General features: G+C 49.4%; 2 protein-coding genes across 8 annotated transcripts; one reads left to right on the top strand and one right to left on the bottom strand.

The window, feature by feature from the left end:
* The first annotated feature begins 135 nt into the window (after positions 1 to 135).
* On the top strand, positions 136 to 4,034 carry C5H1orf74 (chromosome 5 C1orf74 homolog). Of its 2 annotated transcripts, none has more exons than XM_006057015.3 (2): positions 136 to 385; positions 1,351 to 4,034. In XM_006057015.3, exon 2 carries the CDS (start codon positions 1,446 to 1,448, stop codon positions 2,235 to 2,237), a length of 792 nt encoding a protein of 263 aa, XP_006057077.2. In that variant the 5' UTR covers positions 136 to 385; positions 1,351 to 1,445; the 3' UTR covers positions 2,238 to 4,034. The 2 variants fall into 2 exon arrangements, with proteins under 2 accessions (XP_006057077.2, XP_006057076.2); XM_006057014.3 differs by having other exon boundaries at positions 137 to 303.
* Positions 2,443 to 25,924, bottom strand: TRAF3IP3 (TRAF3 interacting protein 3). 6 transcript variants are annotated; one of them, XM_006057011.3, is made up of 16 exons: positions 25,786 to 25,924; positions 21,546 to 21,951; positions 19,449 to 19,596; positions 19,240 to 19,303; positions 18,954 to 18,978; positions 18,669 to 18,698; positions 18,481 to 18,576; positions 11,902 to 11,973; positions 9,507 to 9,647; positions 9,248 to 9,385; positions 7,987 to 8,122; positions 7,075 to 7,137; positions 5,383 to 5,442; positions 4,181 to 4,317; positions 3,297 to 3,410; positions 2,443 to 2,693 (listed from the first exon to the last, which is right to left on the bottom strand). In XM_006057011.3, the coding sequence occupies exons 2-16, from the start codon at positions 21,888 to 21,890 to the stop codon at positions 2,598 to 2,600; spliced, it is 1,665 nt and encodes a 554-aa protein (XP_006057073.1). In that variant the 5' UTR covers positions 21,891 to 21,951; positions 25,786 to 25,924; the 3' UTR covers positions 2,443 to 2,597. The 6 variants fall into 6 exon arrangements, 5 of the variants coding, with proteins under 5 accessions (XP_006057073.1, XP_044798590.1, XP_044798591.1 ...); XM_044942655.1 differs by lacking the exon at positions 5,383 to 5,442; XM_044942656.1 differs by lacking the exon at positions 7,075 to 7,137.
* Between the last annotated feature and the right edge of the window lie 730 nt (positions 25,925 to 26,654).

Raw genomic sequence — 26,654 nt, 5'->3', positions numbered from 1 at the left:
CTCTCTGGACGGAAAGGGCTGGGTCTCAGGCGCCCACGCTTCCGGATGGGTGGTTCTAACGCGAGGCGCGGGAGCCGACTGGGTGACGTCACAGAAGGGGGCGGAACTGGGGTTGTGTCGGGCATGCGCAACAGGCCGACTTCGCCGACTCGGGCCCCCCAGGCAGTGAAGGACTTGCCCATGCTGAGAAGAATTTCCAGCTTTGTTGCTGCTGAGGGCACGGGCCTCATGGCCTTCCTGCCAAGGGGCAGGAAACTGGAAGGAGTTCCTGAGCCCGCGAGCCTGCAGCGGAAGTAGGAGAACGTAGGTATCAGTATGTGTGAGACAACTCTGCCTCATATAACAAGTCAGGATGCTATGTTCACGAAACGGCGTGGGGTTTGAGGTGAGCCCATTGTCCTGGAGTCCGAAAATGTCCATTAGTAGGGGAAGGCGGGACCGTCAGAAGTTAAATTACAACCTCTTTACAATTCTAGCTGGTTTCATTTGTTTACTTTTATGTCTCGGTGAGATGCTTGGTGGCTTCCCAGTTGGCTGCCAATGCAGGAGACGCAGGTTCGATCCCTGGGGGGAGAAGATCCCCTGGAGGAGGGCAGGGCAACCCACTCCTGTATTCTTGTTAGGAGAATCCCATGCACAGAGGAACCTGGCGGGCTACAGTCCATGGGGTCAAAAGAGTTGAACCGGACGGAGCAGGCACGCAGCCAATGGTTGGTAGGCCACATTCTAGTGTGTGTGAGTTTAATTAGATTGGTTTTCTTACAGCTGTTCTTGGCTGGAAGAGAAGGAGGAGTTGGAAATGAAAGAGAATGCCTTTGAAACCCAGAACTTTACTCAGAAGGCAGTTTGGGGTGAAATGCTCAGAATTTTTCTCAAATCTGCTCTTTCTCTCTTCTCTGCCCCAAGCTCCCTTAAGTTTGAAGCAGAGGAAGTAAATTACAGCAGATCAAACTTAGGATGGACGCCAGTTACAATATAAATCTAACCATAGGCCAGAAAGACACAGGAATTTGGGACTGATGGAGACTTAAGTCAACGAGTAAATCAAGTAGCATTGGTGACCCTGTCTTGTCTGGGCGGGGTTAACATTCCAAAGCAGAGGGGAAAATGACCTCTGGAAGATGCTGTAAGACTTGAGGAAAAGCTGTTGGCAGGTTTCCTGCTGAGTCACTGCTGCTACTGCTGCTAAGTTGTTTCGGTCGTGTCCGACTCTGTGCGACCCCATAGATGGCAGCCCACCAGGCTCTGCCGCCCCTGGTATTCTCCAGGCAAGAGCACTGGAGTGGGTTGCCATTTCCTTCTTCGGCTGAGTCACTGGCTGGTGTTAATAATCCTCTGCTTTGTTTTTAGGCCCTTCTTCAAGTGCCTGGAGGTTAGAGAAGCAGCTCAGGGGAGGGAACTGTGGCCAGTTAAGAAGGCCCTGCTTACTGTCGCTACCAGATCTCATGTCAACACCAAGTCCTCAGTTGCTGGTGGCGGCTGCTCAGCAGACCCTGGGCATGGGAAAGCGACGGGGCCCTCCCAGAGCTGTCTGCCTTCATCTCGCTGGAGAGGTGCTGGCTGTGGCCAGGGGACTGAAGCCAGCTCTGCTGTACGATTGCAGCTCTGCAGGGGCACCCGAAATCCAGAGTTACCTGGAGAAGCTGCGGGGCCTGGGCTTCCCGACCCAGGGGCTTCACGTCCTCGAGATTGCAGAGAACAGCCTGATTGTCCATCCTGAGTATGTGTGTCGGCATTTGGAGCAGGTGCTGCTTGGTAGTATAGCCTTTGTGGATGTTTCTGGCTCTCAACCTTACCCTGCCGTCTGCTCCCTGGACCAGCTTCAGGACTTGAAGGCCCTCGTGGTGGAGATCATCACACATTTGCAGGGGCTGCAGAGGGACCAATCTCTGACAGTCTCCTGCAGCAGGCTGTGTTCCTCAGCCTGGAATCTCTGTACTGTGTTTGGGATCCTCCTGGGCTATCCTGTCCCCTATACTTTTCACGAGAACCAAGGAGAGGACAACTGTTTAGCCCAGACTCCACTACGAGTGTTCACTGCCCGGATCTCATGGCTATGCTGTCAACCACCAGTCTTGCTGTATTCCTTTAGTGTGCCAGAGAGCCTGTTCCTGTCCTTGAGGGACATTCTAAATACTTGGGAGAAGGACCTTAGAACCCGATGTAGGACTCAAAATGATTTTGCTGACCTCAGCATCTCCTCTGAGATAGTCACACTGCCGGTTGTGGCCCTCTGACTTTAACTTTTCCCGTGTGGAAGGTGCTTGGTAAATGATCAGCTGTAGGTCAGGGATGGCAACTGGGAATCATTTCAAGTGTCAATTGCGAGTATCTCGAGGACACTTGGGAAGAATACTGTAATCCATTTATCATTTCTGTGCTGAACTGGACTAGGGAGAGTAGACCGGGATGCTTCAGGAATAAACAGAGTTCTTCGGGACAGACCATCAGGTGAAATTTATTTGTTTATTTTTACAGCAGGTTAAAAAATAGTCGTAAATCTTAGTTGTGTTGGGAAAACCCAGACCTTAAAGTACCCAAACCTGAGTTTTTTTTTTTTTGAATTTCTTGTTTCTGATTTCCACCCAGGGCAGCAGTCACCAGAGCATCAGGCTGTCCTTATTGGCCAGCATCACTGCCACCGCTAGAGCAGCCAGTGCCATCAGCATCAGGAGCCATCGGCCACGGGGCCTCTGTGAGGAGGGAGGGGGACAAAAGAGAAAGAGGCCGTGGGTTGGTCAGAGAAGACACAGGCAAAACTAATCTTCCTCCTGCCCCTTTGAGCCCAGTAGGAAACCTCGGGCTGGTGGAGGAGAGGAGGCTCTCTGTATCCCCGTCTCTGCCACTTTGCCACTCTCTTGGGGTACAGTCACTTTACCAAAGGTCAGTGGGCCAGCAGGCCACAGCCAGCAGGGGCCAGGCACTCAAAAACCGATAGAAATCAAAAGCGGAAAACAACTGAGCAAAATTGTATTATTCTCTGTTTATACTCCTCTTGCTTTCTTCACTCTGTTCTCGCCACTGTGCTCAAAATAGACTGAAAGTACCCCCTTTCATACTTTAGCCAGTACTGAGTTTTTCCCTTCAGGCTCAAGAGTTCCATGAAAATTAGGCTTGGAGGCATGAGCCAGTGTTTCTTTTCATGGTTGTTATACTGTCAGTACAGTGTAAACCAAGCTGAGCGGAGCGGGCTGGCTAGATGTTGGCAGGGGCTGGGCAATTTTACGGGCAAGACTTGGGGGAGGGAGGAAGCATCCCGCCATCATCTGGGGCTCTGTGGGAGGTCGGACTCTTACTCTGGGGGGCGGCTGTTGGCTCTGACTGAGCTCTTCTCGACAGTGCTGCAGCTTACGCAGGCAGGAGAGGTACTCGTCGCTGAGGTTGTCTAGTTCCGAATGCAGTTCTCCGCACTGTGGGGGAGAACACCACCAAGGTCATCACACAGTTCTGGACAGAGCCCAGGTCGGGGAGAAGGCCCTGCGTAAGCTCCCCTGTCATTCACGGTCATTCTTACCGCCATCCTCCCTTCCCGGCCTTTGTCAGAGCTTTCAGTTTGCCTTTCGACAGTCTCGCCTAGCTTATCCATAATGTGTTCATTTAAATGCATATTTTACATTAAGTGTAATGCATATTATATATGTCATATTTAATGCATATTATATTTTGTACTATACGTGTAAGTGCTTTTGTGTGATAGTTGTTATGTGCAAGTGCTTTGTAAATAGGGACACACAAAAGGGAAGTTCTACAGCACAGATGACCTGGAAGGGATCTTAGTGCAAGCCTCTTTGGGGGAGCGAGTTGCATGTGAATACTTCCGGACATATGTATTTTGTAAGTATGTAGGTAGGAAGAGTTTTGTTATGTAAAAGACCCTGTGTAAAGTTTTAAGATACTCATTGTACAACAGAGTTTGAGGAGTTAATGTATTTATTAAATGTGTTGGAGTTTAGGTTGACTTTCTGAAAAGTAACTCTTTAGTAAAACCTTGAATAAAGATTGGTATAAAGAAGGAAAAGATTGACAAGCTGAAAGCGAAGATGTTTTTATACAGGTAAAGGAATACCTACAGGCATCTAATCACGACTTCAGCTCTGAAATGCCTGCTGTCTGACTGACTTCCAGCAGGTTCCCTGTCACTGGAGGGTGAGTCCCTCCTGTTCTGAGGTCACCACCTCACCTCCTTTTCCTTGGCCAGGAGCTGCAGAGTTTTCTTCTGGAGTTCGTCTCTGAAATCCAAGTCTTGCTCCTTCCCTGGACCCTCAGGCTCCACTTCGTTATGGGAGGGCTTTGGGCTCCTCACAGGCAAAGCCTGATCTAAAAAAGCAGCCAGATTCTCAATGACAGTGAGGCCCACACCTCTGAGGAAGGGTCCTGACACCGAGAGAACCGTTTGGGGGGAGAGGGAAAAGGAGGAGCCTGTCGCTGGCCACACTGCATGGCTGGCCGTTCTCTGATTTTTAAAGAACTCTCATTGGGACCTGCTCAGCCTGGACAGAGAGCTGGAATTGGAGCCCCTCGAGGGCAAGGTTGGTATCTTTTCTCTATCGTTAGTCCTGCTGAATGCCAGATGGTTTTAGAAAATGCTTATTTAGCTTCTTTGGTTGCAGGTCACATCTTTTAGTCTAGTGGGTTTCCTGGATTCTTCAGTATAACTCCATTTTCCTTCTGTTCTTGTTTCAAAATGGTGAGAATGGCAATCATAACCTAGAATTCATCTTCATGAAGTTAAAGCTGGTTGTTCAGCCCCTTGGCAGTCTGCATCTTGGTGAAGAGAGCCCTGGACTGGGAGTCAGAAATTCTGGATTGCTGTCATAGCTGTAGCCTTAATTTGTACGACCAGCTACCTTCATTTACCTTCATTTTCTTACCCATCCTATGTGGGCACAGTAATCCCTGCTTTATGTGTTTCCCAGTGATCGTTATGAGAAAACATGGCCACGTGCAGGGAGCAAGGGAGGCGCTTTCGCCCCCTTCAGATGTGTGGTGAGTTCTCAGGAAGCTGGGGCAGCAGACTTGAGGGCTGAGAGTGAGGTGACTGTTGTATGTGACATAGTTTCTACCTGGGGAGCTGGATCTGGTTTGGAAAGTCAAGGATAAAAATTGACATAAAATCCTGAGTTCAAAATCAATTTATTGAAATGTTCAATACAGACATATGTTTTCAGAGGAAGTAGAAATCCTTTAGATAGTTTATATACCTCTCAGGATAGGAGGTTAACTAGCTAAAGTGTTCTCAGAGCCAATGATGAGTCCTTAAAGTGCTCCTTTAGCTCCCTGACCTAAGAGTCCCCGACACAGGGTCATGTAGTCCATCCCTCTGCCTCTAGGAGGGCAAGGAAAGAGCAATATCTTAGATTTTGTGCAAAGAAATTTGCTGACCTTTCTTTGTTAAGAGTTTCTCCTGTTTTTGAAGCTGTAAGGATTGATTCTGAAGCAGACCTGTTGGAAAACACAAGGAACTTGTCTGTGCTAGCGCATTTACTGCAAAGAGTATCTTTTCAGAACTTTGCTGAGACCTTAATTATTATGTTCCCATCTGTAGTTGGTTGAATTCTGTCACTCCCCCCCATCCCAAATTCATATGTTGAAACCCTGATTTCCAGTACTTCAGCATGTGACCCTATTTGGAGATAGGTTCTTTGCAGAGGTAATCAAGTTAAAATAGGACATTAGAGTCCTATTTTAATATTGACTAGTGTGAAGGAAATGGCAACCCACTCCAGTGTTCTTGCCTGGAGAATCCCAGGGATGGCAGAGCCTGGTGGGCTGCCATCTATGGGGTCACACAGAGTCGGACATGACTGAAGCGACTTAGCAGCAGCAGCAGCAGTATCCTTACAAGAAGGGAAAATTTGGACAGACGTGGATGGATGGAAGATGTGTGAAGAGATGGAGAAGATGGCAATTTCCATCTTGGACGGAGAAGAAGGCCATTTCCTTCTCCAAGCCAAGGAAAGCAGTCTAGAATGAATCCCTCCCCCAGAGCCCTCAGAAGGAGCCAACCCTGCCCGCCACCTTGATTTGAGACTTCCAGCCTCTAGAGCTATGAGAAGACCAATGTCTGTTCTTTAAGTCACCCAGCTTGTGGTGCTTTGTTACAAACACACCCTCCTTATATCTCTTCCTACCGTGTACCTTTAAATTTCTGCGTAAATGTTACCCTAGAAGAAGGACATTCCCAGTTGATCCTGTGTGAAATAGCAACTGTTTTCTCTTTGACCTGCTGTATTTTTCCTCTGTAGCAGTTGTTAATACCTGACACGTATTTGTTCATAGAAACTCCATACTTCACTATAGTGTCTGTAATGTAAGCTTCATTAGGGAGGAAACCATGCCAGTTCTGTTCATTACCGTATCCTCAGTGTGTATCTTGGTGCCTGGCATTTGGTAGGGTTCAGTAAATAAGTGCTGAATAAATAAAGGCATGATTTGGAAGTGACTTGCCCATTCAGCCCCAACTGTGTGGGAGCCCAGCTTTTGCTGGTGTTCTTTCTCCCTGATCCCTGAGGCTGCCTGGCTTTTATACTCATTGCTCTCTGCATGAAACTTCTCTGTCAGGGTGTCAGAGGTTAAGGTGGGAGGCAACCAGGAGAGCTGTGCACTGTTTCAGGTTCTCGAGCTTTTCAGAAATTGCCAGCTTTTCTTTGGAAACACCCCTTTTCCTCTTTGGCCTTGACATGTAATTGGGAAGTAGACTGAGCTTATTTTCTGAACCATTCCTAGTGACAGAGGTCTGTGTGACAAACGTGCATAATAAATTAGAATATATAAAATAAGTACTACCTTAGAAGACACTTTGTGAAATATGCAGTTCTCGGGGAAATGCAGGTGGTGGTTGTGGGCATGGAGGAGAAAAGTAGAAACAAACGAAAAAGCCAGAGGCTAATGTGGAACTTGTGAAGAGCTGTCAGTGACCTCACTGCCCAAGAGGAGGGTCTGAACAAGTGGAGGCAGAGGATCTGCCAAGGACTGGGCTTCCCATCGCTCCTCTGGATGCCTTTTGTGGGGCAGGGGCCCCAAGAATGCCAAAAAGCCACCTGTGCTACTTTCAGAATCTGGGAAGGGACTTACTCTGCAGCTGCTGTACTTTGGTCACCAGAGCGAGTTTCTCCTCCTCTGACCTCTTTAGTTGATCTGACAATGAAATAAAACAAACCAAAATAGAAGAACCTAAGACTTAAAGAGCTCACCCCTGAGGCTGGAAATTAGTAACAGATGCTGTCTAGCCCATGGCCTCTGACCAGTGTCAAGTGGAAGTTGCTTTTTCTTCTGCTTGTCCCAGTTCTGAAGAGGTAAACCAGAACCCTACTGCCTTGGATTTCATCTGGATCGACAGTGGGCTGAGTTAAGGCTTGTATGTGTATATAGGGTTTTCCAAGTGGCTCATTGGTAGAGAATCTGCCTGCCAGTGCAGGAGATAGAAGAGATGCCAACTCGATCTCTGGGTCAGGAACATTCCTAGTATTGTCCGGAACAATATCGGTTGCTGTTGTAGGAAACAGCAACCTGCTCCAGTATTCTTTCCCCCTCCCCACCTCCCCTGCTGCAGTATTCTTGCCTGGAGAATCCCATGGACAGAGGAGCCTGGTGGGCTACAGTCCATGGGGTCGCAGAGAGTGGGACACGAATGAGTAACTGAGCACAGCACAGCAGCATGTGTGTATAATTTGGTCCCCTCTCAGCTGACAGGGGCCGTGGCTGGGAAACCTCTATGCTTGGTGTTTCTGCTGACCTTTCCCTTTAAATTAGGAATGCGGTCTTGGCATGTGACTGCTATGGGAGTAACTGTGCTCTGGCTTAGACGGATAGGCTGGATCCTTTCTGTCTTGGTCTTGGATGATTAAAACAGCCCTGCCTTTTTCTCAGAGTAAAATTAAATCGCCAGGTCAACCAAACAAACAAATGGAAGACTGACCCCTTTCCACCCAAGCCCCCTTTCTCTGGGCTCCCAGAGGCCTCCTAAGCCTCCAGGGGGATGGGTACCTTGTAGGTGCTGGGTGTCCGAGCTGCACAGGTCTCTGTCCTCCTGCAGGCATTCAATCCTGGCCTGCAGCTCTTGGTGCTCGCTCTCCAGAAGTCGTAGGGCCTGGTTCATCTGTGAGTCTCTGCTGTCTGCTCCCTGGTGGGAGGGGGAGGGGCAGACAGGCAGGTCAGCGCTAGCTAGGGTGGAGGTGGTGGGCAGATCCCAAGGAAGAAGAAAACTGTAGGAAATTGTAGAGTAACAGAGACAGAGGGAGTCTGAGGAAAGTGGAAAAAATACGAAAAGTTTAAAAATTCTTCAGTTTGCTCTATTCCTCATGCTTAACAACAAATAAGGGATTAGATTTTTGAAATTCACAATGGATTCCTTTGGATAAATGCCCACACTCAGTAATACCGAATCATGGCTTTTCTAGACGACTTCACTTTGTCTTTACTTCTCATTCTCATGCTATCGATTTTTTCAAGGCGGAGGGAGTAGGTGCATTTTTCACAAAGAATTAAGATTGAAAAGGAAAGGGACTTGGTGAGAGTTTCCTGGTAGGTGATTTGAGGGAGAGAACAGTGAAGGCAGTGGCCAGCGAGTTTCTCTCCTGTGATAAGATGATTCGCTTGTTGTCTCTTGCCAAATAGGTTGCCTAGATCCCTGCTTCAGTAAAGGTGGGTCCTCAGAATTCCAATCCAACTAAGTAAAATTAATGAAAAACAACAGCTAATGTTTATTGAGGGCTTATATGTGCAAGGCATTGTGCTGAGTGCTTTGCATGGATTACCTCACTTAATCCTCACAACAGTCCTGTGATAGAGTACTATTATTATCCTCATTTTACAGATGAGGAAACCGAGGCTTAGGTGGTTAGTTAACTTCTCCAAGGTAACACAGATCGGAAATGGTGAAACCCTTGAGGATGCCCAGAATCCACTATAATGGCTTAAAAAACACATTGGCAAGATGTGTGAGTTGATACTCAACCTGTAAGTAAACTGGTGACTTTTGTTCTGTGCCAACAGTAGGCATTTCTGAACTGGATGCCTTCCTGGGATGGGGTGCAGAGAGTGGGTTTTTCCAGTCCAGCCCTTTGCATTTGGATGCTGTCATTCCAATGAACGCTTAGGTTATTTGCATGAGCAGAGTAGACGTCCTCGCTAAACCCAGATTTGGGGCCCCCAGCTGAGCAGGATCTTCTCTTGTCACTGCTATCGACACCTCCCTCCCCTAAATCCTGCCTTCCCTCCTCACCTCCCTGCCCCCAGGGCCTAGTACCTGCAGTTTGGACTGAAGCACATGGAGCTGGCTCTCCAGCTCTCTGTGCTGAGTGCCCAGGGTCCTCCAGTCCTCCTTCAGAGCCTCATACTGGCTCTTCCACTCTTCACACTTCTGCTCAGCTAGAGCCAGGGACCGCTGAGGGAGACCAGAAGAGAGGGAGATGCGTCAGGGGTTCCAGGGAGTCATGCCACTGGCTCCCTTGCGGCCCGACCGCCCCAGGGCTCCCAGCCCCAAGGATCACGGAGCATTCCCACACCTGTGTGCTCTGCAGTTGCTGTTCTGCACTCATTTTCTCCTCCAGCACCTTCTGCAGTGATTCCTTGGCCTTCTGCTCATAGCTGTTTTTCTGGTCTTCCATCTCTAATAGCACCTTTTTCATTCCCCAAGGGGAGTATTTCTGTAAATTGGATGCAATTCAACAAAGACACATGGAGCTAATGTGTTCCAAGCCCTGAGCAGGGATGCAGAAGTGAAAAGAATTGGTCCTTGCCCAAAAGGCAGAGATGTCAGTAATCTAGTGGACTGCCTTCCAGGCTGGAGGCTGGCAGGGAGAGTCCTTCAGGTGACGTGAGAAGTGAGTGGGGATGATAAACTGCCCCGGGCATGCTGAGCATTCTCCCCGGGGCCTTCCACAGGCACTTGACATCCAACGTTTCCCAGAGGAAATCATCTTTCCAAACCTGCTCCTGTCTTGGTGAGCAGCAGCATCATCTACCCAGTCTCCCAAACCCGAAAGCAGGGAGTCATCCTTGATTTCTCACTCACCTTCTCCAAGCAATCAGTTGGTTTTCAAGCTTTGTCAAGTCAGCCTCTCTAACAGCTCGTGCCTGTATCCTCTGTCGACTGCCACCTCCTTAGTTCAGACTCTAGTAATACTATTATATGGGTTATATAGTCTCCCTATCTTCAAGTCTTGCCTCCCTTCAAACTCTTTTCAGTCCTGCAGCTAGAGGTTTCTTTCTACAACTTCTATCTGATCATATCACAACCTGCTTCAATCTCTCATTGGTTTCCAGTGTTCTGATGTTGAAGTTCAAACTCCTTGGCATGGCATGGCTTACTTATAAGCCTAGACTTCATTCCATGCTGCTCCAACCAAGCTGAACTGCTTGTAGGTCCCCTAAGCACTGTGCTTCTCAGCCTCTGCTTTTGCCCGTGAAGCTTCTACTTAGAGTATCCTGACCCACCCTTTCCACCTGGTTAACTTCTGCATATGCAAGATTCAGCCCAAGAATCATAAAAATTCTGATAAATTTGGCTAACCAGGTCTATCCCCCAACTCTTTATGGATTAGGTAGTTTTATTGGTGTTCACATAGTATCTATATTTCTAACCCATTGAATTATTTACCTCCTTTAAGGGATTGTAAACTCCTTTGAGGCAGGGAGCATTTTTTAAAAAATAAAATTGTTTTTATAGCCTCAGTGATCTGAACAATCTTCAGTAATCTCAAGTTTTAAAAATTAATACCCTAGTATTTTTTAAATTTCTCCTGGCTTCAAGATCAAAAAGACACCAGAGCAGCTTTGCAAATTCACTTGCCCTTCCCATGCTTTTCATTTTTATGCCCTGTGATTTCGGGAAAGCCAGAAGCTTTTACTGTTGATTCTGGGTTACCCAACTGAGTAAGAGATAGTCTAGATAATGCAAATTTAGAGTTCGTTATGAAATCATTTCCATTTAGCTTTGGAATCATCTGAAAATTTGGATTTAAATATTGAGTGGGTCTTTTCTTGGAATTGTCATTAGAAGCCAGATACAGGAGTTATTGATTGAGATCCTATGTCCAGGTTATTGGACTTAACCATGCTGGTCACTGGCCAGCTTTATTCCCCATTGAAAATGAGTAGACTGGCATCCTGAATTGTATGTCAGTTTCTTACAAGCTTGTTTGGCATTTTTTTAGTTAAGAGTCTGACAAAGTAGGTCATGCTGCAAAAAGGAAAGCAGTGAATCAGCAAACCTATAGACTAGATAAACTGTTCCCCTGAAAAATTCTAACTACATGGCCACCTTATTTTCCAAACATCAAGTGGGAGCAGTCTAGTTAGTCCACCTCATTCTCTTAACTTATCTCCCTACTTGTCAGAAATCTATCATTTATTCAGTGTGAAAATGGATTTTTTTTTTCTATCTCATATAATCCAAGAGCAGGGCAATCAAGAGATTACTGGAGGTGGATAACAATGCCACAGAAAGCCAGGAGTCACAGTCTTTTACTTGCTCCCAGGGATTATTGCTAGATAGAAGTTGCCCATGGGATGAAAATCATTTTGCGAGACTTCACTGTAATATCTAATTCATCTCTTCTAAAATTAGGGCCTGTGGAGTGCTACCCAGATAAGCTGAATCTTTACCAAGGGCCTCTCCCTACTTTTCCAGGTATTCTCAAGGTTTCCCTGGAGCTGGCAAAGCGCTGGTGCTGGGCTTCCTTTCCCAGGGTGCAAAGGGAAGGACAGCGGGAGAAAGGGAGAGGAGGATAGAGAGAGTGAATTGCAGACCAAAGTGAAAATGGTAAAGGCCAGAGCTGGGTGAATAGGATGCGTGCATTAATCTCTAGCAGGTGATGTTTCTAGACTAGGCTTGAGGTTCAAGCACTGTCTCCCTTAATTTCAGACTCCTGGGCTAGAGGCGTCCTCCGGAATGCTTACCTGGGTACAGGCGTACAGTTGGTTTTCTAAGGATCTCAGTTTGCCCTTCAATTTGTCTTCATTAAGCTGGCCCTGGAACAAAAGGAATGAGTTAGTGAGTTTGGGCCAAAATATAGCATGCAGAGACTTTTGCTGTGTATTCCCAGCCTACTGCCTATAATAAACAGTCTTTGTGGAACTGGGCTCCTTTAGGAGGTGGGGAGCGGGAAAGATGGCAAGGGATGTTTGGAAAGAAGAGCATCTTTTCCTCTTTCCCTGGAATAGGTGAAGGAAGGATCAGACTGCTCCCCAAAGTCACCTGTGTACCTCAAGGTTTTCTATCACATGGCTGAGGGTATCATTGCAGGGGCCCGTTTGAAGGAAAGCTTCTAAGCTCCCCTTTTCTTCCCTCTTCACCTCTCCCCGGTCTGTCTAGGCACTTCTACTCCTCACCTCCTCTCAGTCTAGTGCATCGTCCTTTACTCCTAAAGGCCAGTAAGACTAAAGGGGTCTCTCCTCCCGGGGGGGACATGCCTTCCCTCCCTTACCCCCGACATGGTCTGAACTGTGCACCTCTGTCCACCACCCCCCAGCATTCATATGTTGACATCCTAACCCCCAGTACCTCAGAAGGTGACGGTATTTGCAGACAAGGTCCTTAAAGAGGTAATTCAGTTAAAATGAGGTCATTAGGGTGGGCCCGTATCCAGTATGACTGGTGTCCTCATAAAAAGAGGCGATTTGAACATCGGCATGCATAGAGGGAAGGCTATGTGAGGACACGGAGAGGAAAATGGCCATCTGCAGGCCAAGGGGAGGCCTCGGAAGAAATCTGCCCTGTCGACAGCTTAATCTAACGCTTGCAGCCTCCAGAACTGTGGAAAAACACATTCTTGTTGGTGAAGCACCCAGTCTGTGATATTCACTTGCCCTAGCTAGTGAATACTGTCCTCTCCTGGCCACACGCACACACGCACACACACACACACACACACCCACATCCCCCTGAAGATGAGAAATTCTTTTAAGAAAGCAAGAAAGGGAGAAAGGGTGTTAAGGCAGGTTTTGTACGCGTGTGTGGTTGTGATGGTGAGAGGAATTCCAAGAAAGCCACGTTTTATTTGTTGACGAGCTGGATGATCTGGTGGCATTTGGGATACACCAAGAGGGATGCTGATCTCAAGGGCAAGCGTGGGGAAAGGCAGGCAGGAGGGCCCGTTATCTGTTGCTGGTTTTCAGCATTTCTGCTGAGCAGCTAACAGCTTCCTTGTTGCTTTGTTCATTTCCCCACCTGTAGAGGGCTCCCTTTTTCCCAGGTAGGGATTTTGTTTTTCCAGCCCTGAGTATGATTTAAGGTTTTGTGTGTGTGTGTGTGTGTGTGTGTGTGTGTGTGTGAGTGTGTGTGTGAGTGTGTGTGTGAGTGTGTGTGTGTGTGTGTGGAGATGTGGGAGGGAGGAGGGGGCATGCCATGGATGCCAGTTTCCCAGAGAAAAGGCCGTGGGTCTCGTTAGTGGTAACTGGTTTTCATAGCCTTTCCCTGGGCTGTTCCAGCCAGGCCCGGTGGGACACTTGTGAGGTCTAGAAATTGCATTTCTCCTCAGGCCTGAGTCGCCAAGGCCCCTCAGTCGTGCGGCTTGGCCATTTCCAACTCTTGTACCGTTTTTGGTCTGTAATGGCCAGAGGAGACTGTTCTGTGGTCTGTCTCCTCAGTGAGTTTCAGGGCACCTGGGGGAGGCAGGAAGTGGTATCTCACAGCTCTTGTTTTGATCTTTTGGCTGATTCCTCTAACTCAGGGAGCCAAGGGGTGCCCCCCCTACACTTTTTGCTTCCTGTATTCCTCAGCTGGGTCTTGCAAAAGCAAGAAGGCTTTGCCAAAAATAATTTTTCAAACTACCTTCTGCTATTAATGTTTTTCGTAATGTCTCGTGTGAGAGCTGAGAGTCAGGGATTTGGCATCTACAATAAACCACAGGGCTTTGGGACCAATAAAAGAGATGGACAAAGACTTCCACTGTTCCTGGCTTTGGAGGGACTGGGAAAAGTTACTCCCCTCAGTGGCCTGTTCATTGTTAATCCGAGGGTCCTGAAATCGACTCCCTCCACCCGGCACCCCAGCTCCTCCTCCGCACTTCAGGTCATCAGACTCTGTTTTCCTCTACACAGTGGACATGAGTTTGTGCAAACTCTGAGAGACAGTGAAGGACAGGGAAGCCTGGTGTGCTGCAGTCCATGAGATCGCAAAGAGTCAGACACAACTGAGTGACTGAGCAACAAACTCTTACTATGCAGAATGCAATCAAACCCACTGAGCTTGAAGGTTTATCTTGCAATAGTTTGGGAAGAAAACAAGTCCGTGGTGGTATTCTTACATTTCCCCCAGGCTCCTACTCTTTCTGGGTAGCTCCTTTCTCCTTCCTTAGTATGGTTACAATCCAATATTTTTGCCTCTTCCAGCTGTTTTTGTATGTTAGCCGCACCCCAGATTACTTTTCCATTCATGTTGTAATAGAAGACAATTCAGGCTAGCTCCTTCGGTGGGGATGAAGGGCCACCCAAGTCTGAGGTTTGAACACATCTCTGGCCCGCAGTTCTGCCTTCCTCGACTCCCCAAGTCAGGCAGGAAAGTTGCAGCCAAGTTGTTGCAAATGGGGTGTGCAATTTCCTGGTCTGAGCCCTAGGTCTCCCTGTATGAAGCCCAGTGGTAACAGTACGGGGGAAAAAGCCCTTTTTACAGGCCAGCTGTGGGCTTTGCATCCCAGGAACCTGAGTTTCAGAGAGCAGAGTAGCCCCGGGTGTAAAAGGGAATGAGGTGGAGGCCATACACACCTGGTGCCGGTCTGAGGGCTTCAGCTCCTGCTGCTGCTGCTTGGCTTCCCCCGCCTCTGACCTGCTCTCCAGAAATACCACCACCTCACCGCAGAAGCACCAGCCCACTTCTCGTCTCTGTGTTCTAGCAGAGGTTGCTTAGGGCCAATCCCCCGCTGCACTGTCATCTGAAGATCTCAGTTTCACTTTGCAGAACTAAAAACCCAGGTGTGCCCTGCTCGGGCCTGTATTGCCCAATACTGTGGACTCGCTTTCTCTACCGCCCGAACTGTTTCTGCTTTGAAGCTTGGACCCAGCTCAGGAGTCTCTGCAGTGCCCCAGGGCCTGTCACATCCAAAAGACCCAGCGTCAGCTTGGAGGCCGGAGGCACTAGAGGGAGCTGGTCCCTGGTGTTCTAACCGAGTTTGCAGGGAGCTGCCTGTGAAGCTGGGTGTTTAAATTAGGGAGGCCAAATGGAAACGAAGGCCTGAACGTAGCTGAATGTCAGAGACCCTGTTCTGGCCACACTCTTCTTGTTACTTTTCCCCAGTACTGCAGTCTGAGACTTTCCTTCTGTTGAAGAAGGGGGGTGAATTGTTTGGGGGCAAGCAAGAGCAGTTAACTGAAAATCTGAGATGATTTTTCTTAAAAACAGGAAGCTGAGGGTTAGTGGGGAGGAAGAAGACAAGAAGAGTGAGTATTAGTTGGGGAGGAAGGAGGAAGGGAGTAAACCACAGCCCCTGAGGAAGCCCTGCGCCCTCCCCTGCTGTTGGAGTGTGGAGTGGAGCAGAAACTGCCTGGGAAATGTCTCTCAGTAAATCCTCCCTGCCCCCAAGCTCTGGTTGTATCCTACCTGGGATATTAGGAGAGCTTTCCCCACCCCTGCACCCACTCGGAGCCCGAGTGCTCACTGTTGTCAGAGAACCGTTTAAAATGCAGAGCTGATCCATCTCTTTCAACTCAGTTCCGTGGCTGTGTTATTTATTTATTGGCCATGTGGGGTCTTGCTTTCCTGACCAGGGATCGAACCCTCGCCCCCCTGCCTTAGCAGCACAAAGTCTTAACCACCGGACCTGCAGGGGAAGTCCCTGGTACATATGCTGCTAAGCGAGCACAACTCCACAGCTACTGGACAAGCTCCTTCTCAGGATGGGGCGGACATTGCTAAGTGTGGAACTTCAGACCTGAGGCAAGCACCTCCCATTGCTACCCTGCTTACTGCCTGCAGCAGTGTTTCTGCTGGGGTGTTGTGCATTCTCATGACACACACACACACACACACACACACACACACACACACGTCCTTTAAAAGGGAATCCATGACTATTTAAGTTCGACATACCCTATTCAGCAGAAAATATTTAAGAGCCATAATACTAGAGACCTCTCTGAGGTCTTCTCTTTGAAGCTCCTCTGACACAATCCCTTCATTTCCGTCACACTCGGCCCTGCCCCACGCTCTGTTACTCCCAGGCCTGTTGTCATTTAGATTGCTTTATCGTAAGCACCCTTATCCTTTCTACTTTCTCTTCCCCTTCATCATTCCTGCTTCTGTCTTTGTTGGGCTTCCCTCGTGGCTCAGCCGGTAAAGAATCGGCCTGCAATGCAGGAGACCTGGGTTTGATCTCTGGGTTGGGAAGATCCCTTGGAGAAGGGAACGGCTTCCCACTCCAGTATTGTAGCCTTGACAATTCCATGGACTGTGTAGTCCACAGGATCGCAGGGTCGGACATGACTGAGCGACTCACTCTGTCGCGATAAACTCCTCCTAGACGCAACTAAAGTGGTCCCTTGCCTCTGAAGCCTATCCTGTTCCGCCACAGGCAGAAGAATCGCTCCCTTCTCTTCTGTCTGGGGGAGGGGGGGGGTCCCTTTGTAGAAAGCGCTGTTACAGGTTGAGCACGCAGCAGTTAGGTTTATTTATGACTTGTCTTTCTCTTCCTGGCTCCTGTGGGAAATCTACTGCCTTCTGTGCCTGCCGCACCCAACCCAGCACATAGTCGGGACTTATCAGACGTCTGTTGAATAAACGAATGAGACAGTCTCAGTTTAGTTCAGCCCCGGAAAGCACCTGGCATGCACAGCTGTCTGTCTCAGGGAACTACTCTGCTATGAAAACCACTTCCTTAAGCAGCAGGAGCCCTGAATACAGACACCCAAATCCAGGTACAATGACCGACGGGAAGAGGGCTGGCTGAGCCTTGGAGGTCTCTGACATCACTGCGGGCTTCGCAGTTTTGCCCCACGCCTTCCTGTCCCGGGTGGGCTGGCTTTCCAAGCACAGCCATCTGCGTGGACGGTCAGATGCTCACAGAGGCCTGCGAGGCTGTGTGTTCTGCCTGTGCACCTGTGTCTTTCTGCTCTGGTGGCATTAAACTGCGTGAACAGTGCAGTCTAGGAATTTCAGTGTGGAGTCCAAGGACCCCCTGGAATCCAGGATCTGCAAGGTCTTCCCTTTTCCAACTGTATTTCTGTGTAAGGTTAGATTTTCGTCATGTATTTTACCAAAACAATGTATTAACAACAGATTGAATGCAGATGCAAATGTGGGAATCTAGCTGTCTTCTTTTCAGACATTAAAAATATTTGCATAAGTGTAAAGCAGGGCCACTTCTCTCACTATTTAAAAATATTTTTCAAACAGTCTATAATGTAAGTTCCCATGTAATCTGTCTACTGTTATTTTAAACTTAGTGCATATTTTAAAATTCCTGTTTTCACTTCTAAATGGTAAATATAAAAATTCTTTGGATTTTAATATTATTTTTTAATAGTAATGCTGCATGTGGGGTCTTAGCTCCCCAACCAGGCTTTGAAACTGTACCCTGTTTCACTGGAAGTCCAGAGTCTTAACCAGTGGACCACCAGGGAAGCCCCTGGATGTTAATAATTTTTTAAAGAGTATAAAGGGGTCCTGATAATAAAAAGCTGGAGACTATATCATGCCTCTGGTTCTTTGCCTGTGCTGTGTCCCCTGACCAGAATATAGTTCTCGTTGTCACATTTGCCTGGAAAATACGATATGGATAGTCAACGCCTTGAAATATAACTATAAATACTTCCCTGGTTCTCCCCTTGCATTCTACTATATCCTGAAAGCACCTCTTGTATTTCTCATATCTCTTCACTGTTTAGGCATCTTGTCTCCCTGAGAAAACCACAAGCTTTCTAAAAGCAGGAACCCTGTCTGGTTAATCTCATTATTTCTAGTGCTCAGTGCAGGGAACATGGTCTGTGAATATTTGTTGAATGAATGAACTAAAATCAGGAGGTCTGAATTTAGTTCCAGTTCTGCCTCTGACTAGCACTGTGACTTTAGCAAGTTACCTGACTTCCCTGAGAGTTTCCTCATGGGCAAGATGAGAAAATTAGACTAGATAATCGCTAGGTCCCTTCCTGCTTTCCCATGCATGTCTGGGGCGAGAAGTAGGTGCATGGTGGCTGACAGTTAATATTGATATGAATTCCATACAAAAACAGTTGATATTTACCACAGTCAGTAACAGGAGCTGTATTGAGACCTTCTTTTGTTTCTTCCAACAAATTAAAAAAAGGAGGGCCTTTTTTTGATTCTGGGTCTTCCCTGGGTGAGTGGCAACATGGTCCTCAGCTGACGACCCTGGATTCAGCCAAGCTCTCCCATATATCTACTGTGACATGTTGGATGTCTAACCCTACCTTCGGCCTCTTCCGTAGTGAGAAAGCTCCTTTTCTTGCTGCAATGGTACGGAAAGAAGAACAAGATGGGCACATATAGAAGCCCCTGAGCTTTGTTCAAACAAAGGTTTCCCTTACCTTCCAAGTGCTGTCAGAGGCCTGAATCAAGGTAGACAGCAGGTCTTGGAGAATCACCATTTTCTGTTTTAGAATCAGCTCCCTTTGTAGGGCTTCCTGAGGGGCAAAATGCAAGTGGGTTAAAATTGACCTGGAGGAGACGTGAGCAGACAGATGGAGGAGCTAAGGGGAGAGTTCATGCTACTTACTTTGAGGTACTCAGAAAGCTGGATGATTTCCTAGCGAGAAAGAAAAAGGGTGTTTAAGAAGATTGTGGCTTCCCCGAAATCCTAGAACATGGAATCTGAGCCAGGATTGGCTTGTGCTAAGTGAACTTTCTTCCTGGACTCAGGGTCCCTCCAGGCTTCCTTGTCTGTGCTCATCCAGGGAGAAGATGCCCCATCCATCCCAGCTGAGTTTACCAATGAATTCCAGAGCTTGGAGAAGATTAGATGCCACGTGATTCTGCACCTCCACCATGAGGATTTTCTTACCTTATCTAGAACTGCAACTCCATAACTGGAAGAGAAGAAAAACAAAAACGGCAGTGGATTAAAGAAACAGGCTCGTCAGGAGGCAGGGCATAGATTCCTTCTCTTATCTCTTCTGGAGAGCCAATAGGGTGGGGAAGGCCCTCCTTTTTCTTAATTAAGGTGGATGTGGAAGTTCCTTGTGTTCCACTCCACAAAATTCTGGGGGAGGGTATTCAAGTGAAAGCTTAGAAGAGAGGAATGGATGGGCTGTGGGGGACCTGGGGCCAGGAACATGAAAGGTACTCACTTGGTTTGCTGACTGGCATCATTCTTGATTGTTGACGGTGTTTCTCCTGCCTTTGTCTGAGTGCCTGAGAGGGAGGGGATAAGATGATTCAGGAGGCCTGGGAGAGGCAGTGAGGGAAGTGGGGAGGTGTAGGGACTCTCCATTGCCAGCGAGCTGAGACAGCTGGGCCCAGCTGTCTGCAGGCCCCAGTGAGGGCGGGAGGCTCTTACCACGGTGGTGTTTGGGTGCCTTCTTGATGGAAGAGGCCTGTGGTGGAAGGCCACCAGCCTGGGTTGGGCGGTGGCCAGCTGGATCCCTCCAGGCGCCTGAAGGAGGATGGTGTTGGGTTGCAAAGACCTCGGAACTGGTCCCTGACACCTGGAAAGCAAGTGGGGAGGAGGGTGTTGCTGCGAGCCTAGATAGAGCGTCTTAGAACAGGGTTCTCTGGCTGACTGCAGAAAGGTGAGCCAGTGATTAAGTTTCGGGTCCAAAACACCAAAGGAATCCATTCTAGCCTTCACAGTCCCAAGCTTCCCCCTGCTCCTGCCCTCACTGGTCCTGGCTGGTGGGATCAGCTCTTCCTCGGGCCAGGCAGATGGGGAGCGGGGCTGGTCTCCAGTTAAAAGCATAAAGGCTTAGTCACTTGGTCGTGTCTGACTCTGAGACTCCATGAACTCCTCAGTCCATGGGATTCTCCAGGCAAGAATACTGGAGTGGGTAGCCATGTCCTCCTCCAGTGGTTCTTCCCAACCCAGGGATTGAACCCAGGTCTCCCTCATTGCAGGCAGATTCTTTACCAGGTCTCCTGTTACTTTCTCTCAAAACCATGATCCCAGCCCCTTACAAAGCCCCCATCATGGTGCTGTGGAAAGAGAACTGGTCTGAGGAGGGAGTGAGGGGGACCGGGGTCGGGTCCTGCCTTCCCTTGGTCTCAGGCTCCTGTCTGTGTAGCGATGAGTTTGGAGTAGATGGTCGCCAGGGTGCCTTCCATATTCTAGAGGGGACTGCCTTCCTCTCAGGGAAGGGGACCGCCTTCCTCTCAGCGCCAGCTGGAAGATGGCTAAGAGTCGCTGAGAGAAAGTAGGCCAGCAAAGGGAGGAATGGGCAGCAGTCGTCACAATTAGTCTGCAAATATTTTCTTCTTACAAACTAAAACTAAAATCTAAGAAATTCTATGTTTGTAATGTAACACAAAAAGGCTAAGGAATGCCTATGGCAGCTAATCATGCAGATTAAATCTCAATAAACCTTACAGAACTGACAGGTTCAGGAGGAGTTCTTTAGGCAACTGTGTGTGTGTGTGTGTGTGTGTGTGTGTGTGTGTGTGTTTTCTTCTCCTTAAAATTATTTTTTTTTTCCATGAAAGCATTCAGAAACCTTCTTGCCTTAGAAAGTACACCGCTGGTTTTCTTTTACAGTTGGACTCAAGGATCCTTTTTCTGAACAGCACCTCCTGTGTTGGATAACAGATGCACTGGCTAAGAAAGCCTGATAGAACGCCTACTCTGGGGACGGGACAATATCAGGCACCTCCAGGGACGTTAGAGGACCCGTCCCTGCTGTCCACGTGCTCACAGCATGGATAGGAAGACACAGATGGTTTGCTGGCTGAGCTCATTTCAACATACCCTAGTTTTTTTTGTCAACACTGCTCCTTCCCAGGCCAGACTGATGGGCCCTCTAAGAGTTATACAATCTTCGAGGATTTATAGCCTCATAAGGACCACAGGGAGCAGAGGTGGCCTGAAGAAGCTAGGGCAGCTAAGGTTTCCTGGACCAGACGTGGCCTTAGGTGAGTGAAGTTAGTAGAATTGGGATTGCCCGAGAGAAGATGGGTGATGCAGCCGCCTTATAGGAGAATGGAGACAAGAAACGTGTGTGTGTGTGTGTGTGTGTGTGTGTGTGTGAGAGAGAGAGAGTCAAGCGGGACATTAAGAACTGGCTTGTGTCCCTGGCCCACAATAAGCATTCAGTGAATGTTTGTTGAACGATGATGAATGAATGCTGTAGAAGATATATCTGGATAGATTGAATTGGAATGGATACTAGGAATTAGCTGTGAAATTAGTTTTCTCTTTCCTAAAAGGCAAATGCAAAACAACAACAATAAAAAGTAGGTAAACAAGCCCCCTCTTACCCTGCCCCCCCCCAAAAAAAAACACAAGAAGAAAAACATCAAAACAAGTAACTGGCTAAGGGAGACTCTGTGATGACTGAGGAAGGAGGGACTTCATTTAAATCAGTTTTCGGTGACCTTGAGCCCACCCACCTGCCTTGCTCCTGCAGCCCACCCGCTCCAGGGCAGTGTGTCCTTCAGCATGGCCCACCTGCTGTCTGGGGGAAGAGATCCTGTTGGCCCAAGACAAGGGCTCCTTGAGGTCAGTGGCCAGGCCTGCCCTCCTGGAGGGGCCTGGCTCCCTGGCCGGCGGGCTCTGTGCCTCGCCTTTCTCCTCCACCTCCAGGTTCCTCCGTCTGAAAAACTGCTGCTGGCGTGCTCTCCGGAGCTGTTCCCTCTGCTGGGTCCTCGGGGCCTTCCCCACGAGGCGGCAAGTGGTCACGTTGGGGCGGCAGCGGCGGCTCTCACGGGTCTCCTGCCGGCGCTCGCTCTTAGCCTCGTAGCTCTCAGCCCACCGGGCCAAGCCAGGGGCAGGCCTGGGGTCTGGGCCGATCATGATGACCTCCCGAGCACCTGTTGTTGCTTGGCTTCCAGTTCCTGGAATAGCTGCCCTGGGTCTGCCCAGTGCCAAGAGGGAGGCAAAGGGGAGGGGTCAGGAGATGGGCAGAAAAATGACCACCTCTCTAGATGAGGGGGCAGAAATAGCACCGTGTCCCATACATGTGGGTTGAAAACAGGCGGGGATGATGTCACACAGGGATTCAGGACTTCTGGGTCCAGTCTCTCGACTAATCTCTGCTCTTCTCTGGCCTGTGCCTCCCCTTCTGTAAAGTGGTGAGATTCCTCTGGCTGCCACTTCTTCCTTGACCGAACATCTCAGCCTGCCTCCAAGTTAGGGGAACATGAGAAATAATTGATAAAAATCACCAAAAGCCTATAGCCCTTTGGATGGCAGATGAGGACGTGTGCCTTTTCCAGGAACTTCTAGAGAAGCAGTTAAATTGGCTCCCTCTTCCTCCATCTGAAAGGAAGGCCAGCATCTTTATGCTCTCTTGGCCTAGTTACTCAAGTACTAATAGGCGAGTGACTTTTCTCGAGGCCTGGACAGACAGCCAGACCCTGCAAGTGCAGCCAGTCCGTGAGCAGCACCCACTGCCCTCTGCTTAGCCTCAAGCAGCTGGCTCATGGGCCTGGCTCTGGGCGTGGTTTAGGAGGGAAGGCCCACACTATTGCCTCCGGGCATGGGATCCTGACATCGGCCCCTTGACATTCCAGTCCTGGACCAATAAACGGAGCTCTGACTCTCAGGTTCAGATCAACCCAAATCAGTATTGGCTGAGCACCTGTCCATTACTGGCCAAAAGCCACTTCAGAGCTTTCTGCTCAGTATCTCTTGGAGCAGAGGGTTCCTTTGCTTTTTAGAATCCCCTCCCTGTTAGGGCTAAGTGTGGTGGCATGTCTGCTTTCCTTAGTCCGGAGCCAAATTGTGTCTTCTGCAACCACATGGGTTATACCTAAATAAGGCTGTGTTTCAAAAATGAAACAAAAGTAAACAAACAAACTCAGTAACCAGAAGTCCCCAGGGAACCAGGCTTGGTGTAGAGGCCACACTTGCTGTGCCTTCAGAACACGCCCTTACCTGCTTGCTTACAGCACCCCCAGCCCTCGCCCCTTCTTCCTGCTCTGTGCCCTGCTTTCTCTTTCCTACTCTCCCTCACCTACCTTATGCAACTTTGTCTGTTTTCCCAGAACCCTTGGGGAGCTTGGCTAAATTGGGCCGGACTTAGGGCTTCCCTGGTGACTCAGCTGGTAAAGAACCCACCTGCAGTGCGGGAGACCTGGGTTCGATCCCTGGTTTGGGAAGATCCCCCTGGAGAAGGAAATGTCTACCCACTCTAGTATTCTGGCCTGAAGAATTAATTTCATGGACTGCATAGTCTATCAGGTCACAAAGAGTTGGACATAACTGAGCGACTTTCACTTTGGCTGAGCTGGATTCTGAGCCCTGGAAATTCTGGTCCCTGCCTCCACTGGTCCCTGGAGTCAGCCCAGAGACTCATGAAGGGAGAGGGACTTCCCCTTAACAACTGCTACTTCTGTCCATCCACAGCCTCACTCCGCACCGCCTTGGGAACCTAGTTCCTGCGTCGTAGGTCAGAGAAGGGTTTCTCAGCTTCAGCCCACAGGCGTTTGCCGGCTCTGGCCCCTTGGGTCTTTTTATAGGTCAGACAGACTCAACAGGTAGCAGCCTCTCTGCCCTTATCATTGGCACATCCCTGCGCCTCCCAGCTCAGTCTGGAACTCTCTGCAGGATTCTTGCTGTCTCTCTGTGATCATGCCATTCCTTCTCGGGGGTCATGGGTGGGTGGGGCAGGCTCACACCCTGAATAGGGGGGTCTTCTGTGGTCAGGCCCTGTCTGCTCTCCGGTGCCTGACTCTCCAGGCGTGGAGGGGGCATCCTCTGGTCTCAGGCAGTGCTGAGCCCTGGCAGAACTGTGAAGTTGTCAGTGCCCGTCCACTCGTCCCGTCCCTGGGTGTCTCTCCCGTTTCTTTAGGCTTTCTTCCTTGCTCCTACTCTGCAGGGTCCCCTTCACATCTCACCTACCACTTTCTCCATTTAAAGCTTAGGAAAGGATCTGAGAGGTCCATTCCTATTAAATTACGAATGGATGTGTAGGAAACTCCATGTTCAGAAGCTATGCTCGTGGTGTCCCAGGCCATCAGCCCTGGTTATTCTGCCGTAGATGGGGGAGACGAGGACCCCTGGCCATGGGCTCAGACTGTGTGGACTCCTGGCCCTGCTCCCGACCTCCCGTGTGCTTTTGAAAAGCTATTGATTGTCTTTGTGTCTCTGTCTCCTCATTTGTAAAGTGGGAACCTGCCTCCTAAAGTTATGAGGCTTAAAGAGAAAATGCATGCTAAGCATCAGGGACGTAACACACAATAAATGTTAGCTTTTAATAATAACATTATTATTATTCCCGTCCTCTTGATCTTGGATATTGAAGACTCAGTGCTATAAGACAGAGGTTCCAAGCTAACCTAGCACTCCAGGACCCAGAATACCCAGTCCTCCAATCCCTCCCGCCCCCTTCCTCTTTGAGGGGTACTGTTTACCCCACGGAAGGGATGCTGGTCCCGGGTTGAGACCATATTCACTGTTGCTCTGTTGATCTGACTTCTGGGTGTGGGCTACAGGGAGAAAGGGCTGCCTTGTGGTCTAGAAACAGCCACCATCTCAGTTAGGCCTGTTGATCTGACTTCTGGGTGTGGGCTGCAGGGAGAAAGGGCTGCCTTGTGGTCTAGAAACAGCCACCATCTCAGTTAGGCCCGGCAGAAAGGCAAAGGAGGGTGAGTGAAGAACCGGTGTGCCGCCTGCCTGCCTCCCACCTTTAAAAGGTGGGGCGCTAGATCCCCTCCCTGTGTGGTTCCCGGTTATCCCTCAGGCTTCGTAGAGGAAACCGGGGAGAACACTCCTGCCTCCTCCAGCTGTGAAGAGCAGAGGGCTGTGGAGGGGAGATAAGTGTACGGGCTTTGTCTGCACCGGTTCGTTGAAACATGTGGCTGCCCTGCTTTACTTCCTGTGGGGCAGACGTTGACACCTGTTGCCCAAGCTGGGGGTGGCAGTAGAAAAGGCTCCTCAGGGAAGGAGGCGACCCTCCCGGACCCCAGGCTCTCACAGCAGGGGGATTTGGTGTGGCACAGCTGGGTAGAATCATCCCAGCTTTCCGGGAGGTCTCAACTATTCCGATTTGCTCTAAACACAAGCAGCCATGTGGACGGCTGACTGACAGAGATGGGCTGTGGGAGAAAAAGGAACTGCTCCCCGTGTGGTTCAAAGAGAGGTCACTGGGCCACTGCCCAGGCAGCCCTTGGCAGCTTGACAGGCCTCAGCTGGAGCTCTGGGAAGAGGTGGTACTGGCCCGGGGGCGCTGTCCTCGGTGCCACTGGGGAGGTCAGGGCAAGCCCTCACCGGACAGTGCTTTGTTGCTGCCCTCCCCAGTCTTGGCTTCTACTTCCCGGCTGCGTGTGTGATGAGTGGCCTCCTGCATGAATGAATGGTCAGACCTTCCTAGTCCAGAGCTCTCAGCACGAGCTAGGAGTGGAGCGAAGGGCCTGCACCCACGCCGCTGGGAAGGCAGCTGGGTGCTACGGGGTCCCTGCGGGGAAGGGAGCTGTCAAGTGTACGGCTCATTCCTGGGAGCCTGCATCCTCAGGCGTCTGACTCCCGGCTCGTCTCATCCAATGGATGGAGCAGAGGACACTGGGAGCTGGGCCTCCAGAGACCAACACGGGACACTTCTCTGGTTCCCCACATCCAACACTCAAACCACTGGAGTGGACAGTGTCTCCCCCTTCAGCCCAGGGAAGCTGGCAGACAGCGTCTTCCGCCCCACCCCAGAGTCGGAGGTCCCCAACCTGGATGCAGAAGCCTCCTCCTTCTCAGTTACCTGAGGTCCCAGGCTCCAACCCCAGCAGCTCAGGAAAGCATCCCAGCTCCTGGGCAGGTCTTGGCTGTGGTCTCCAAAGGGGCAAGATCTCAATCCATGGCTTGGGGCCCCCTGAGCGTTTCCCTTCCTGGTACTGTCTTTCTTTTTGCACAGCAGCCTTGCTGAAACAGGAAACACAAAGCCACAATACTTGCTCACCCCAGTTCCTCTCTCTTGCTCTCTGGCACGATCCGAGGGGCCCCTAAACCCTTGAGGCCTCCAGGGCTGAGCTCAGGAGCTCCTCCCACTGGTGGGTACCCCAACTGCCCTTTCTCTTCCTATTCGATTGGTGTGAACTCTTGGACGGTTTCACATCAAAATTCCCTTTCCAGGATTAGACAAAGATGAATCTCTGGGTCAGATTCAAACCTTGCAACTTGCAGGGCTGGAAAAGAGACACAGACATAAAGAATAACTTGTGGACACAGTGCAGAAAGGAGAGGGTGGGACGAATTGACAAAGTGGGATTGATATATGTATATATATACACACTACCAAATGTAAAATAGCTAGCTAGTGGGAACCTGCTGTAAAGCACAGGGAGCTCAGCTTGGTGCTCTGTGATGACCTAGAGGGGTGGGATGGAGGTGTGGGGTGGGGAGGGAGCCTGAAGAGGAAGAGAATGTATGTAAACATAGAGCTGCTTCATGTTTTAGTACAGTAGAAACCAACACAACACTGTAAAGCAATTATACTCAAATTAAAAAAAGTATTCAAAACTTGTAGTTTCTACAAAGGGGGAAAAAGGCCTTTTTCATCCACAAGAGAGGTTCCCAGTGTAGGTTTTTATCTTTATCAGGTAGTTTTCCGTGTAAGAATTTTCTCTTCCC

This window comes from Bubalus bubalis, chromosome 5, assembly GCF_019923935.1.
Source record: "Bubalus bubalis isolate 160015118507 breed Murrah chromosome 5, NDDB_SH_1, whole genome shotgun sequence".
In the NCBI taxonomy this organism is placed as follows: Eukaryota; Metazoa; Chordata; class Mammalia; order Artiodactyla; family Bovidae; genus Bubalus; species Bubalus bubalis.
This window is presented reverse-complemented; position numbering and strand designations above follow the sequence as displayed.

Coding starts and splice junctions, on each gene's coding strand:
- C5H1orf74 (XM_006057015.3), top strand. CDS start 1,446: ATGTCAACACCAAGTCCTCAGTTGCTGGTGGCGGCTGCTCAGCAGACC.
- TRAF3IP3 (XM_006057011.3), bottom strand. CDS start 21,890: ATGATCGGCCCAGACCCCAGGCCTGCCCCTGGCTTGGCCCGGTGGGCT. Junction 19,304..19,448: donor GGCACCCAAACACCACCGTG/GTAAGAGCCTCC, acceptor CCTCCCTCTCAG/GCACTCAGACAAAGGCAGGA. Junction 18,577..18,668: donor AGCTTTCTGAGTACCTCAAA/GTAAGTAGCATG, acceptor TTTGCCCCTCAG/GAAGCCCTACAAAGGGAGCT.